Genomic DNA, 14,092 nt, shown 5'->3' on the forward strand with positions numbered 1-14,092 from the left:
TCAGAACAATAGGCCATTTCCTGCTCGCTGCAGGCCAGAGAGGCTGATCAGGGTCTGCCAAGCTCCAGGAAGGGAGCACAGACTGCAGGAGAGGTTGGCGTCTAAAGGGGGGGGGGGGGCTGTATGAAGTTGATGAATTGTTGTGTGGGTGGTTCCAGAGTGGGTGCAAACTAACCTGCCAGTTAGTGTGAGCAACAACAGCCACGGAGTTTGTTTCAGGTAGGATTTGAACAGAAACACGTGTCCATAACTTTACAGCCAGGTCGGGTTTTATGGCTCACGATAGTCAACGCTAGCTGCCAATGTCAGTCTGTCGGTCGAACACATTGAGGCTGAAGTGTCTTAATTATAAAGCAACTGAATAAATTAATTATATTTGGTGGAGGCCTCTATGGTAACGAGAGGACCAACCCTAATCACTTTGGGGATCTCCTGACTCTTAGCGCCACCAACAGGTCAAAGACATCCATGTTTCCCTCGGGATGAACTGTAATCACTTGGGTGATCCCATCACTTTCCATCTAGCGCCATCATCGGGTGAACTGAAGACAATGTTAGCACGCGCTAACATGCTGAACCAAGATGGTGAACATTACCTGCTCAAAATAATATGTTAATACCATCAGTATGAGCATGTTAGCCTGCTGATGTTAGCATTTAGCTCAAAGCACCGCCACAATACGGCCTCACAGAGCCGATAGCAGGCCTGTAGCCTGCAGTCTCTGCTGCAGCGGCTGTAGTAAACCCTGTTGGCAAATCTCACAGATTTCAACACACTGTGGTTAACAACTGGGAGGTCAGCCGGGGTCACTGGCTCACCCTCCACTCCACCCGAATCCATCCAACCATTTAGCGCCGGCGCCAAATACTTCGCAACCTCTGGAAATACCTGTGTCACTGAGTTCTCTCTCTCTCTCTCTGTCTCTCTGTCTCTCTCTCTCTCTCTCTCTCTCTCTCTCTCCCCTTTCTTTGGGTTGCGTAACTGCTCTTGTGTTGTATTATTGAAACGTTTGGCTCTGATTAGTGCATCAGATGAAACGGCTAAATGCTAATGTGTGATTTCCCAGGGGGCCGCCTGGCTTTGTGGGCTGCAGGTGTTTGCAGGGGAAGGGGGGGGGCTTTTAAAGCGCATCGATGCCAATTACGCCCTGCATTGTTTGTGTTTTCTGTTACTCAACGGGGCAGGTAAACACTCCAGGTCGGCTCTCTAAGTATTTTCGCGGTGCCTGCGGATGCCCGGTACGCTGGGTATCGAACCCCCTCCTCCTGTGAGCTGTTAGGTTCAGTCAGGCGTTAAATATGAGAAATGTTGGGAGCACCAGGACCTCTCCTTGGCTGTGCTCTGGCAAGTAACATGGTATTGATTATCTTGATGGACACAAACCCTCCCACATATCAGCCCTAGGTCATCTATTGTTTGCTTCTCAATAAGATCTATGCTACCTGAGTACATTTCAACAGCTTAGCATCGCAGGCCTGAGCCCATTCTGCTCCGCATTTATGTTGAAAGATGTTTTTACAGCTCTGGCTCAGGAGGCGAGCTGAAGGCTTCCAGCTGTACAATATCCTGTGAGCAAACTCAGCTGCCTTCAGGATCACGCATCCAGGGTCCAAGGTGAGTAACTCTCTTTTACTGTCCCGTTTCACCCTGTCACTCCTCTTTTTAATCCCTCCATCTCCATCCTCCCGGGGTGGACTGTGCTTTTTTTTTTCTGCTGTGCTGAGCAGGAAGGCTGAGCCTCGCAGGCTTCGCTTCTCTTCTCCTTCATTTCATTTTTTTTTCTACAGTACATCGCCGCAGATTTATCACCTCTCGTCGCTTTCCTCCCGAAAGCGCCGGAAAAGGAGGGGAATTATTCCTGGGTCCTGACAGCAGGGGAGGGGGGGGGGGGAGGGCCTCAGGGCGGTGTGCAAAGGGTGGGGTGTGTGTGTTGTGAACGAACGAACGGAGGGAAGGAAGGAAGGAAGGAAAGAGGATGCTTGAGAAAGGGTCTGAAAAATGTGACTCATGTAAACGCTGCCGAGGAGAAAAAGGGGCATGAGTATAATTGATTCTGACGACCCGAGTCGGATGGCGGTCTTCCCCGGGGGGGGGGGGGGGGGGGGGCGGTGAGCGGATCCCAGCCGGAGTCGCCTCTGAGGGGGAAGGGACAGGAGACGAGATGGGGGTGGAGGTGGAGGTGTGGAGCATATCTCTCTCTGTTTTACACACACACACACACACACACTCAACTCACTTACCATGTAATACAACACATCCTCTTCCCATCATGCCTTGGACAAAATGCACTGAATCCAGGCCGCCCTCCTTAATCTACTCGATCTGTAGTTAACTGCAGAAGACATTACATATGCATGAGCTAATTGACCTATCAAATCAGTGACGGGAATTTCCCCACTTGTCTCTTTCTTGTCTTAATTGCACGTGGGAGGGAAAAGAAACAATGGGCGGATGATGGGCTCCGGCTCTCAAATCAAAACCTCACTTTCTCTCTCTCACACACACACACACACACACACACACACACACACACACACTCGCACACAATTCTGTGCAGAGGAACCTTCTTCCACTTATTAGTCCACGCCCACGGCTCCTTGGAGCCAGACTAAATAAATAAATTACCCATTCAGATGCCTGCTTACTTGCTAACCTTGTTAGGGTTTGCGCTACAGCAAACAGAAAGCTCCTTGTTTGTGTGTACGTGTGAGTGTGTGTGTGTGAGTGTGTCTGTGTGTGTGTCTGGTATGATTGCATTTCCGATTGTTATATCTGTGTGTGTGTGCTGATGTGAAGGGTCCATTCGTCTTCCAGCAGGCCTGATTCATTAACCTTATGTGTAAGTCTGCTGGGTAAATGTAGGTTACTGCTCAGGCAGACGTAATTCCCCAAAGGCGAAGGGCGGCATTAGCATCCCGTTATCTCGCCACATTCCCCGGAGCTAAGATGACTCCAGAAAGATGCTCTCTGTCTCGTTTGAATTATGCCGGACACCCACACACACACACTCATACACACACACACCCACACACACACACTCATACACACACACACACTCATACACACACACACACACACACACACACACACACACACACACTCACACACAAGTAGCAGAAATAGAAGCTGATAGAAAAGGAATGAGGACAGGACAGGGGTAAAATAGACCCATCATGACAGAATAAAGACGGCCGCATTTTTTCATCAGCTCCTGTTGCAGATGTTTCGATCTCAAGGTGACCTTCAACCTTCATCCTGACTGATCCGGAGCCTTTTACATGGAGCGGATCGAGGCTCAGAGAGTTATCTGAGAAGAGAGGAGAGGATTGGAACAGATGGCGGCTCCCCCTTGGGGCGAACGGCGCCTACCCCCGCTGAACACTGGGAGCCCTTGACCATCTGGACTAGAAGGCAATGAGCAGCACCCCGGAGCGGATTCCCCACCGAAGCGACATGGAAGTGAAGAGGCGTGCGCACCCGGAGCAATGTCACCAACACGCTGTCCATCAGCTCCATGTCAGAATAAGGTGTCCAACATACACAGTGTAGGGTTGAGCACGAGTTCTGTCGCTCTTCCTCTACAGGAATGAAGCGCATGGTGGGTTGGAGGTTAACACCTTTCAGCTGCTTACTTTTCCTGACATTGCACACACCGATAAGCTTGTCTTGTAGGCCATGTAGTCTCAGTGCTTACATGTCCAATCCTGGAAAGAAAAATCTTTTATTTCTAAATCCGGACAGATGCAACAAGATCCCATCTCGATCTCATTGTTCCATGTGAGCGCTTGCTTGCTGGAAGGTATGAAGTTGGAGCGGTTGGCTAAGCTTGCTCCTTTGGCAGAAAAAAGTCTTCTACAAATGAAAAGCATATTTTTGATTTGGCGCAGTTGGCTGTACCGCCACCTCTCATGCTGAAGAGATTATTGGATCCAGAACGGGAATGGAACAGGAGAGAGAGACGTGTGTTTAGTTCAGGTACTTGATACGAACCAGCGACTGAGTTGCTCTCTGCACACAAAATCTGATCTTTATATAGTTTACTTTACCATCCAACCCTTCACCTTATCTCGGCTGACGTCGGCCGGGATGACTAACGGTTGCTACTACGTATTGTCAGACGGACTTTTAGGAGTTTGTCATGTTGCGCCATGCAAGACTTCAGTATTATTAGATTCTAAATTGGCTTCATGTTATAAATAATGAAAAACAGGTAGAATGAGGAGGAAAAGAAGTGGAAAGTTTTGCAGAGAAATGGCAAGAAAGTTATTCCTGTGTGACTGTTTGACCTGATCTGTCCCCTTGTGGATGAACTTTGGTCTTAGATGAGGCAACACAACTACTTGGTTAGGTTGAGGAGAAGATCGTGGTTTGGGTTCAAATAACTACAGAAGAGTTAAGTACAGAGGACAAATAAATCAACATTGACTCGCTTAATGCGCGGCTTAAACAACGGCTTCCTGGGTGAAAGACCAGTGATGTTTTTACCCACTTCTGCCCCCAAAATGTGGGATTTTGTGGTCTTTATAGTTCCTTGTTCATAAATACTTGGATAATATATATTAGTTTTTGTCGGTATACCTACAAACGCTGTATGAGAGAAGCCTGATGTCCTCAAGTCACAAGGAAACGGCACTTAGAACATCTTTAGCTTCTGTAATGTTTTTGAGCCAAATATATGGGCGAGGTTAAGTTATTAGAGTTATGCAAATCAAATTGTTCTGCGGATTTGATTGGGTATCTTAAAAGTGGGCGTGGTTTAGCAATACAGAGAAGTAGAGGGCTGTTGGCTTCCACCAGCACACCCCTCACTCACGTTGTTCAATCAGGTGATCATCCGCTTATAGGTTCATCAAAATGAGCGACAATGTCACAGTTTTCACATTGTCATTTGATAAATTATCGTCATAAAAATATTGATAATGGCCACTTTAACAGTTGACACTGGGACATGCTACCAATGCTACTAGCGTCATAGGCCTCATCACAAGCCTAAGGATTCTCACACTTTGCTCCCCTTGAAGCTTCTGGACCATTATACTCAATCGCTGCACGATTATCCCCACATTGCACAATCTAAACAGAATTTAACAGAACTCTATAAGCAACAAACATTGTTCCATAATGTGGAGGTTGAGTTTCATTAAAGGGTGATCTCATGCATGCTTTTGAGAGGCCCGTGTCCTCCTGAGGCGTCTCTTTCATGAATCTGAGTCCCAATCAGCCCACACAGTGATGTACCTGCGCCTGCTCATCCTCCTGAGGTGTCTCCATCCCTGCTCCTTTTAGAGCCACAGCCAGGCTCGGATCGATGCCTTTCTCCAGCCGCCCGTCATCAATTATTCACCTGATCAGCCCTGCTGCTCATTAGATGACTAATCTGGGAGGGTGAGGAGAGACGGGACGCTTTGAAACCTGAGATCGAGAGGCAGCAGGGAAGGGAAGGGCGGATCACATCTCTAGATCGAGAGAGAGAGAGAGAGAGAGAGAGGGAGAGAGAGATGGAGGGAGAGTTCATAGATGTGGGATTACCGATTTGTACATCTAAGTCCTGACATCCAGGAGAGTTGATAAATCTTTGATGAAACCGTAGAATCACTTTGATGAATGTGCACACGTATCACCAACACATCACACGTGCAGACAGAGGCTTCACGGATGTTAGTGTATTGAGGCAGACTAGCAACAGAGCATGAACAGTGAGAAGTGAGAAGGTGGGAGTGGAGCTTCAGTCGGCCAAAAAGATTGCATGTTGCGCTCACATTACACCCCACCTAAGTTGTTCTCGAGAACATCTGTGGTCAGTGTTGGTCACATTTTTACTGTCCTATAAATCTCCCCCCTGCATTCTCCCAGTGACGCCAGTTTTGTTATTTTCCGTCTCCCTGCTTGTTGTTTCGCGGCCTTGTTTCCTCCCTGCTATCAGTGCGCCAGGGTCAAAACTACAGAGCTGTAGTAGACACACTAAGCAAGTACATTTCTGTTCATACATACCGTTTGTCCCTCACCTTTCTTGCTCAATCTCGACACTTCTTGGGGCTGCGGTAGTGCCGAAGGGGGAGCAAGACCCAAAGAAAGAAAGAACGAGAAAAAGAAAGAGAGCAGTTCTCCTTCTTTCCCACTGATCATGTACAAGCAGGGGGGGGTAGCTTTGATCTCCCCTGTCCCCCCTGAGAGCCACGGTGAGGTGGGAGTGCAGTGTGACGGCTGCGGTACACGTTAGCTCTGATTAAAGGGAAATATGCATCACCGTATAGCGCTTTCCTTTTTATCTGCGCCTGCGATGTGGTGCGATGGCGATGCGAGATTGGGCCCCGATATGTTCTGATGTCGCAGCTTTATCCGTGTGTTCCACTGGAGCTGAAAGCCACCTGAAGTTGAGTCGCTCTCATTTGAAACCTTTGAGTCCATGCAAAGTAGTTTGAAGAAGTTGAGGAGTTGACGTAAACCTTGCCGAGGTTGTTTTGTGCCGGGGAGTTGCTTCTTTTTTACTTTCTCTTGTCGAGCTGTTGCTTGTTTGAGGAGCAGCAGAAATCGCACCAGAAGTGCCCTTTGACCTTTGATACGGGGTCATTTGCCTCCAAATCAATTAGAGCGGAGGACCTGCATTCCACACTGGTGTGGCAATGACTCCAAGGGCCGGGCCTGCAGCAGAGCAGAGAGTATTTGGTACTGACGGCATTGAAACAAATAGAAAGCGCACTCTCTCACCAACATATTTGTCCCTCTCTGTTGTCTGTGAATTTGAATTCTGAGTTGTTTAGTGTTCCTTTTTGCTCTAAATGCATCCTGCAAAGCAGAAAAAGACACGCAGAGGGGAAACAGACATACTAATGTCATCTCCATCCATTAAATATGAAGCCGTCACAAGGAATATAACCATTGTTTTTGTGCTCATCTCAGAACATGGAAACCTTTCTCTGAACCTCGGCAGTCTCCAACCTACTATCATGTTGCAATGCAAAGCTACTTTTTGTAATGTGGCTCATGTGTGGTTCTAGATAGTTAAAGAGACATAGCAGTGTAAATTAAAACCAAACTGTTGGGAGGGGAGGAGCACAGAGGTGTGCGGCATATGTAGGCTCTCAAAAGCCCTTTGGCGATCGACCCTTACATACCGCACACCTTTCCAGAGTGAAATATCAATTAATCCCATGCTCTGAATCTCTTCTGATGAACACAGTGACTCTACAGCTCTTCACTCAGTCTGTCCTCGTTGGCTACAGTAGATGAGGCCTTTGCATCTGCAGGGCCGTAAATACACACAGTGCAAGCAATGCGGTTGCACTGGGGCCCGCGAGGTTGCTCTCTCTATGAGAGAGCGGAACGACTGGCAATGTGTCGGGCAGCGACCAAGACCGTCGGAGTGATTTAGAGTGCCACCTCAGACATACGTCTGTGTTCAAATGTCTTTATTTAAGCAGATAAGTCAATTGAGAACCAGAATGATTCAAATATTCGATGATTTCTGTGTAAATATCTTAAGGGCTGATCTGCACTGCATGACAAAGCAGGTCAGCAAACTCGGCGTGGTGCACCTGTGAAGCAAAACTGACCCGTGACTCACAGAAAATGGATATAGCACTCGCTCCCTTCAGCCTGCATGCAAGTATCAGGACATGAGAACGCACCAGACGGACGGACCACCCAGAACCAGCCTCTATTTTCTTTTGTTTCTGTCCCGGTGAGGCGTAAACACAGCACAGACACAACGTCCTCAACAAAGCATATCTTTATTCTCATAAACACAGGGTTCTTCAGGAACACAAACAGTCACGAACACAAACACTTTCAGTCTTTTTCTTTTTCTTTTTTTTTGGACACAGTCAACATATTAAGTGAGTCAAACACATCACATCACCTAATGTGGGATTTTTCACTTTCCGACTTGTGCTAACAGTGACAGTCATGTGTGCTGCTCATCTAACTGAGGAGGGAAGAGTCTGACCCTTAATTCTGTCACTTCCTGGTTTGTGTTGAAGGCTTGAAAACAAAGGACAGCTCACTGATGTCCACTCAGACATGCATTCAGCGGACAGCAGAACACGATAGTGTAGATGACGCCTCAGTGCTCTGCCCTTCATCCACAGTCCTGTGTTTTGTGTCAGACACATAAGGACAGCTCTGCATGGCTTTTGTTGCCAGTGTTGGCAATGATATATTCATCTCTCGTTTCGTTCCTCCACTATGACAGAACACAGCAGCTGATTCACTAGTTACTCTATGTAAATATATATATATATATGTGTGTATTTTTTCTCAATATATCGATATAATCTATCTATGGAATAAGTATATATATATATATATATATATATATATATATATATATATATATATATATATATATATATATATATATATATATATATATATATATATATATATATATATATATACACACACATACATACATACATACATACATACATACATACATACTTTTGGTAGGGTTTTGAAAACATTCAGGTACATTCACTTGACCCTGTGATGTTCTTTTTTTCTTCATATGAAAGATAAACACAGACAAATGTTAGCAGAGATACTTGCCTCCCATCAACAAACGAGACATTAAGCATCCCCCGACTTAGAAGAAGCAAACATAAAAGTCTCAGTGCCGGTTCTTTAAGGACCAACAACAAGCATAAATATACTAAAAGACCTCTGTATTCATCGAGAGTATAAAATAGCATATTTTCTGGACTTGACAACAGTTTATAATAACTCTAATAATAGAGTTTGGGTGCACACAATTCCACAGGTGCGTACATAAGCTGGCAACAACAGGTAGGCAATTCGATGGTTTCCTTTGCGTATCGACTAAGTCAACAGAAAGTATTCTGTCAGTGGTTAAAAAGCTTAATGCAAAACTCACTCTTACAATCACTAGTGTGAATAGACCCTTGGCATAATCACAGAATACACAAATAGGCATTAATAGACAAGTCAAGGAAATAGAACCTGGCCGACAGAGGACCATGCCGACGGTAAGCCACACCACGCATGAACACAGATGTTTCTTCAGAAGGCCACAAGAATGTCACTTGAGTGCTGGTTAGGAAAGTGTTCCTTCATGGGTCCGGGTGGCCAGAGGACCCTAATACTGCCCTTAATCGGACCGTGAAAGTTCAAGTCATAACTGAAATATTGATCTACCGTAACAAGAGCAATATTACATTAAAGGATTTTTAAACTGTAATAATCCAAGGCCAATAGATTAATTGTCAGCCAGGGTGCCCTTGTTAAGAGATTGACGTTTCTCAGTGTTTTAAAAAGGGTCAGTCCAACCAAACCCCTTGTGCTATCTAGCCATGAACGTGTGTCAGTTTCAGCGGAGAGAAAGAAGATCTTTGAATAATCCACGGAGTGACAGGGATACCGTTTCCACAATGAGATGTCGTTAAAATATTACAATGTAATTCTTCATTGGGGTGGAGGCAGAAAACGGTGCTCATAAAATGAGATTCATGAATTCTGGATCAGTGTCAGACTCGTATGCTCGGGTCAAGTTGTCATACCAACAAAGTCCCCTGTGACCATGAGACGACGTAAGGCCCAGCACAAAACCCCATCAAAGAATCTGTTCCCACACACTGTGTTCATAACTCTCGTTCTATTGCATTCTTGCAGACAGCGTTGCTTTAGCACTGTATGATTTATACCAGCAAGGTCACGAGGAACGCTCGCCGCACTCAGGAATGGAAGCCGTCGACAGGAACGTAGCCTGATGAGCAGCCGTGTTAGTGAGCCGCTTACATGACGATGGCCAGGTTGCAGCAGCACAGATGTCTTTGTGAGACCCCTTTCCAGGACGTGGACACACTCCCGAGTAGATTGGCACTTTACATTACTAGGTGCAGGCAGGACCAGAGACATACAAGCGTGTAGAATCACATCCACAATTCAATTAGGAAGTCTGTGTTTTGACAGGGGTTCACCCACTGTCTGCTCTGCTCTCACGTGTCCTACTGAAACTACCACCATCAAACGACGACGGCAGGAAACGCAGAGTGAGCGGCTCTAGAGGGACCTGGTGGAGGGAGCCCTCAAAGTTAACACAGTGTGGATCACTGACAGTTCATAAGCTTCCAACGGCCAGACAAACGGCAGAGGGCGATTCACATTTGTACGCCTCACTCTAGATGAGAGAGGTCTGGTTTCCCAGGGAGGCGCCATGGCACCCCATGGAGCAGTTTCAGAAGCACTGGAAACCACGGCTTCCCGGGGAAGCTCAGGGTCTACTAGCAGGAGGACGTGGCCTCCTTGTTGTCCAGCGTCACACAAATGAGTGGAATTCAGGAGAAGGCATTGAGAAGGCAGGCTGTCCGAGGTCTAAGTGAGCTAAGGCATCCTGCACCAGAGGATTGGTCCTTTATGCCGGGACAACCAGAGGGGACAATGCACTGGTTACAAAGCTAAGCACCAACCCTCAGGTTATGAACTACAAGTGACGAGTCAAACTGACCTACTATCAGTTTACTCAATTGCGAGAAAATGGAAGGAACAGATTGCTTGACAACATAACGGTTTTGTGCTGACCCCTACATCGTCGCATGGTCACAGGAGGCTTTGTTGAGTTGGTTGAGTTTATCCACCGAGTGGCACCAAAGAATGATGTAGAACTACATTATCTGGATGGCTAGATCCCATAAGAGGTAAGAATTTGGGAGAAATGACCCTTTGACAGTATTACTGTGTCAGCTAGGTTATAAATGACCCTTTGAACAAGATTTAAATAAGCAGTAGAAAAAAATAATCCAACAGGATATTAAATACCTCCAAACAAAATGTCCAAAAACAAAACAGTGCAATCAAAAAAACATGAAAAATAATATTACCTATAAAATTGGATTCTCTGACCTCGAGAGAATATCCCTTATGAACTGTAACACTAAGATCAATTTTCACCATTGATTTGATATTCTTTTATCATTTTCTTTTTTCATGTCAAAACCCTCAACTGGTGAGAGATGAAACTAGTGATAAAAGACATAACAGAAACTCTCCATCCCTGTGATGCTGTTTGTTAGGACTGAGTGTGAAAGGAGTCACCATAAGGGCTCAATGCCCATCTAAGGGCTAGGCTGGATAGTGTGGGCTTGGAGCAGGAGTGTCCAGGTCCCCATCCGCCTCAGCCTCTTCCTGGCCAGAGTAGGAGCTCAGTGCATCCCACAGAAGGTTGGACTGCTCACAGTGGTGGCGACTCCTCCAGTGCTCCAGAACCCCCTCTTTAGTGTCCAACACCTCGCTGCAAAGCACACAGTTGAAGGCCGCACCTGCTGCAAGGACCCCAAGGCCTCCACCCCTCTCTGGTGATGCGAGGGTCTCGGTGTCCTCCCCCTGCCTTCCACGGTGGTGGGACATGATGTGTCTCTTAAGCTTGGAAAAGGAAATGAACTCCTCGTCGCAGCTGCCGCACTTGACCAGGTTGCGCTTCTCGTTGAGCTGTCGCCAGTAGTGGGCAGCATGCTTTACCAGCTCATTCTCAGCCTCGCGGCCAACCCGCACCGATTGGTCATCATGTAATGGAACCTGGATCTCCTCCCCATGCACATGCAGTAAATGCATCTTCATGTCAGCAAAGGTGGGAGTGATGGCCTGGCAGCGGCCACATTTAATCTGCAGCTCCACCGGGTCTTCGCGATCCTGCTCGTCTGATGGCTCTGGGAAGTTGGCCCTTGTGAGGAAAATAACACTTTGTTATGACAGGAAAAAGTTGCCTAGTCAGGTCATTAATCAATGTATTTAGCCATTAAATGTATATGTTGACATCTCTGCATTAAACTTGCTATAAAGTAAAGGTCACAATGAAGTAGGTGCTCAATCTATAATCTCACCCCTCCACAGACGGGTCATCCTCATGGTGGCTGATGGACGGCTCCACGGTCAGCACCACCTTGTGAACTTCTCTCAAATGACTGAAGTAAACGCCCACATATCCAAACACTTTCTCGCAGAACTCGCAGCTCAGCGACCGGCGTGGGCGTACGTCGGAGTGGTGAAGCTTCATGTGGGTGCTCAGGCTGCCGGAGTGAGCGTACGCTTTGCGGCAAACTGGGCAGACGTAGGGCCGGCTGTTCGTGTGGCTGTTCATGTGGCTCTGGAGGTGATGCTTGAATTGAAAACAGCGGCTGCAGGTGGGGCATCGGTGGAGCGGACGGCTGCCTATGAACACTCGCGAATGGGAGGCACCTCTCAGGTGGAGGGTTACTGGGGCTGGTTGGGGAGGACAGTCCAGGGCCTTGGTTGTGGTAGTGGTGGGGAGCTGATGACCAACAACGAGCTCCTGTTCTTGGCCATCTGGCGTAATGGCAGGCAAACTAACCAGTTGGGGAACTGTCTCCATAACTAACATGGGCTTGGGTCGGATGCTGCGGTACTTCTTTGAAATATCAACTTCCTTTTGTTTGGAGCCTGGAACAACTGCTGGTGGTTTCTCTGGGACCCTCCTACGGAAGAAAGACAAAGACCTCTTCTTTCTGGCCTCAAATGCCAAGATGTCTTCCATGGTCTTTCTCTTTCTCCCCCTTTTCTTGCCAGGTGGTTTCTGGAGGGTTCCCAACACAGGCATGAGTGTGGTCTTGGCCTGGGGCTGAAGAGTTGATTTTGGCACCTGGTTGTGACCCAAGGCGTCAGCTGTCTCGAGGGTCTTGGATGTAGGATCTAAGGGGCTGGTGAGTCCAGTCTGGCAAGAGAAACCCTTCTTCTCTGGGGACAAATTGCTGAGCTTGGCAGCTGGGATAAGGGTACTTTTCATTTTAGAGTAGGGCAGAATGGGCAGTTTACCTTTAGGTGGGGACGGGATAATCTGGACTGCTTTGCTGAAAATGGCTGAGGACAGGACAGTGATACTGCTCTGGGGCTGGGCTGCAGCGGACTTAGATTGGCACAGCCTCAGTGTAGTCTTACTTTCTTCCTGGGATTTGCCTGGAGAGCCTTTGACAGCAGCGGGGGGGTACTGGAGATTCTGAATGAGACTAGTTGCAGTAGGTAGTTCAGAGCCATCTTGTGCTCGCTCTAACTGAGGACCCGGGTACAGGACAGCATTGTCTGGGAGCAGAGCAGTGACTGAGATGTCAGAGGAGGCTGGTTCAATCAGAATGACCTGCTCTGAAGGCTCCTCTTTGGGCACTAGGGTTTCCTTTGTGTGCTTGCACTCCTGCTGTTTTTTCTTCATCACTGTTGATGGCCCACTTACAACTGACTTAGTTTGCACTGTCACAACCTTGGAGGCTGTTTTCACCCTAGCAGATAGTGGAGGTGACTTGACCTTATCTGTGGTGCCCTTGCTCCTCACTGGCTGGTATCTGGGAATGGGCAACTTGAGGTTCTTTTGGGTGTGTTGCTGCTGCTGCTGTGGTGTCTGAGAGGACACAGAAGGGGGCAGTGCCACCAGAGAGAACGTGCCATCCTGACCTGCTATTTGCATCAGCGCATAGTTTTGGGCGGGCACAATGATGGACTTGGGGCTGGAGGCGGTGGTAGCCTCAGGGAGGGCAGAGGGAGGCTGGCAGGACAGGACCGCAGGGGAGGGGGAGGGCACCACGGCCTTGGGGGCGATGCTCCGGAACTGAAGGCTCTTCATCTGAAAGGCTGGACTCACTGGCTACCAACTGAAACACAACAAAAGAAACAGTTTTATTAGCTGTTGCAGTGACACTAGATAGCCCTTTCAACCTTTATTTGCCATTTTAGCCCAAACCCTCCTACCTCAAGTTTCAACATCAACAATAACTGCCACAGTCGTATGATTGCAGTCTTTAATGTGTTTGATCTAATAGGAATAACTGAGACCGCTGCATGACTTCCGCTGGTCTCTTCTGAAAAGTGCCAAGATCACGCCTGTAGATGTGGCCTCACTGCAAATGCATCAGTTTTTTTGAAAGGTGTTATTACTGTGCAGCCCAAGCAGGAGAGAAGCAAACCCACTGTCAGAAATACAGGCGTCTGCACGAGTGTGACAAGCTGTCCTATTACCATGTCTCTCTGGTCACACACAGCAGACTCACTCTCCCCCCGGCTAAGGACAGACTGCCCCCTTTGATTTGGGCTCAGCATGCAGCCGTGGTACATGCTGGGGCTCTGCGGGAGAGG

At 47.5% G+C, this 14,092-nt stretch overlaps 1 protein-coding gene across 2 annotated transcripts in view; it reads right to left on the reverse strand.

Moving 5' to 3' along the window:
* Positions 1–8,377: 8,377 nt before the first annotated feature.
* Positions 8,378–14,092, reverse strand: part of znf438 (zinc finger protein 438) — a 39,253-nt gene continuing 33,538 nt past the window's right edge. For both annotated transcript variants that reach the window (XM_068709553.1, XM_068709554.1), the window contains exons 3-4: positions 11,836–13,611; positions 8,378–11,675 (exon numbers count right to left, since the gene is read on the reverse strand). In XM_068709553.1, coding sequence (XP_068565654.1) covers positions 11,078–11,675; positions 11,836–13,583 — 2,346 coding nt within the window. In that variant the 5' untranslated portion in view covers positions 13,584–13,611 and the 3' untranslated portion in view covers positions 8,378–11,077. The remainder of the gene's footprint in view (positions 11,676–11,835; positions 13,612–14,092) is intronic.

Source organism: Cebidichthys violaceus, unplaced genomic scaffold (genome assembly GCF_023349555.1).
Source record: "Cebidichthys violaceus isolate CVI_PGR_0920_01 unplaced genomic scaffold, fCebVio1.0.p SCAF_15, whole genome shotgun sequence".
NCBI lineage: Eukaryota > Metazoa > Chordata > Actinopteri > Perciformes > Stichaeidae > Cebidichthys > Cebidichthys violaceus.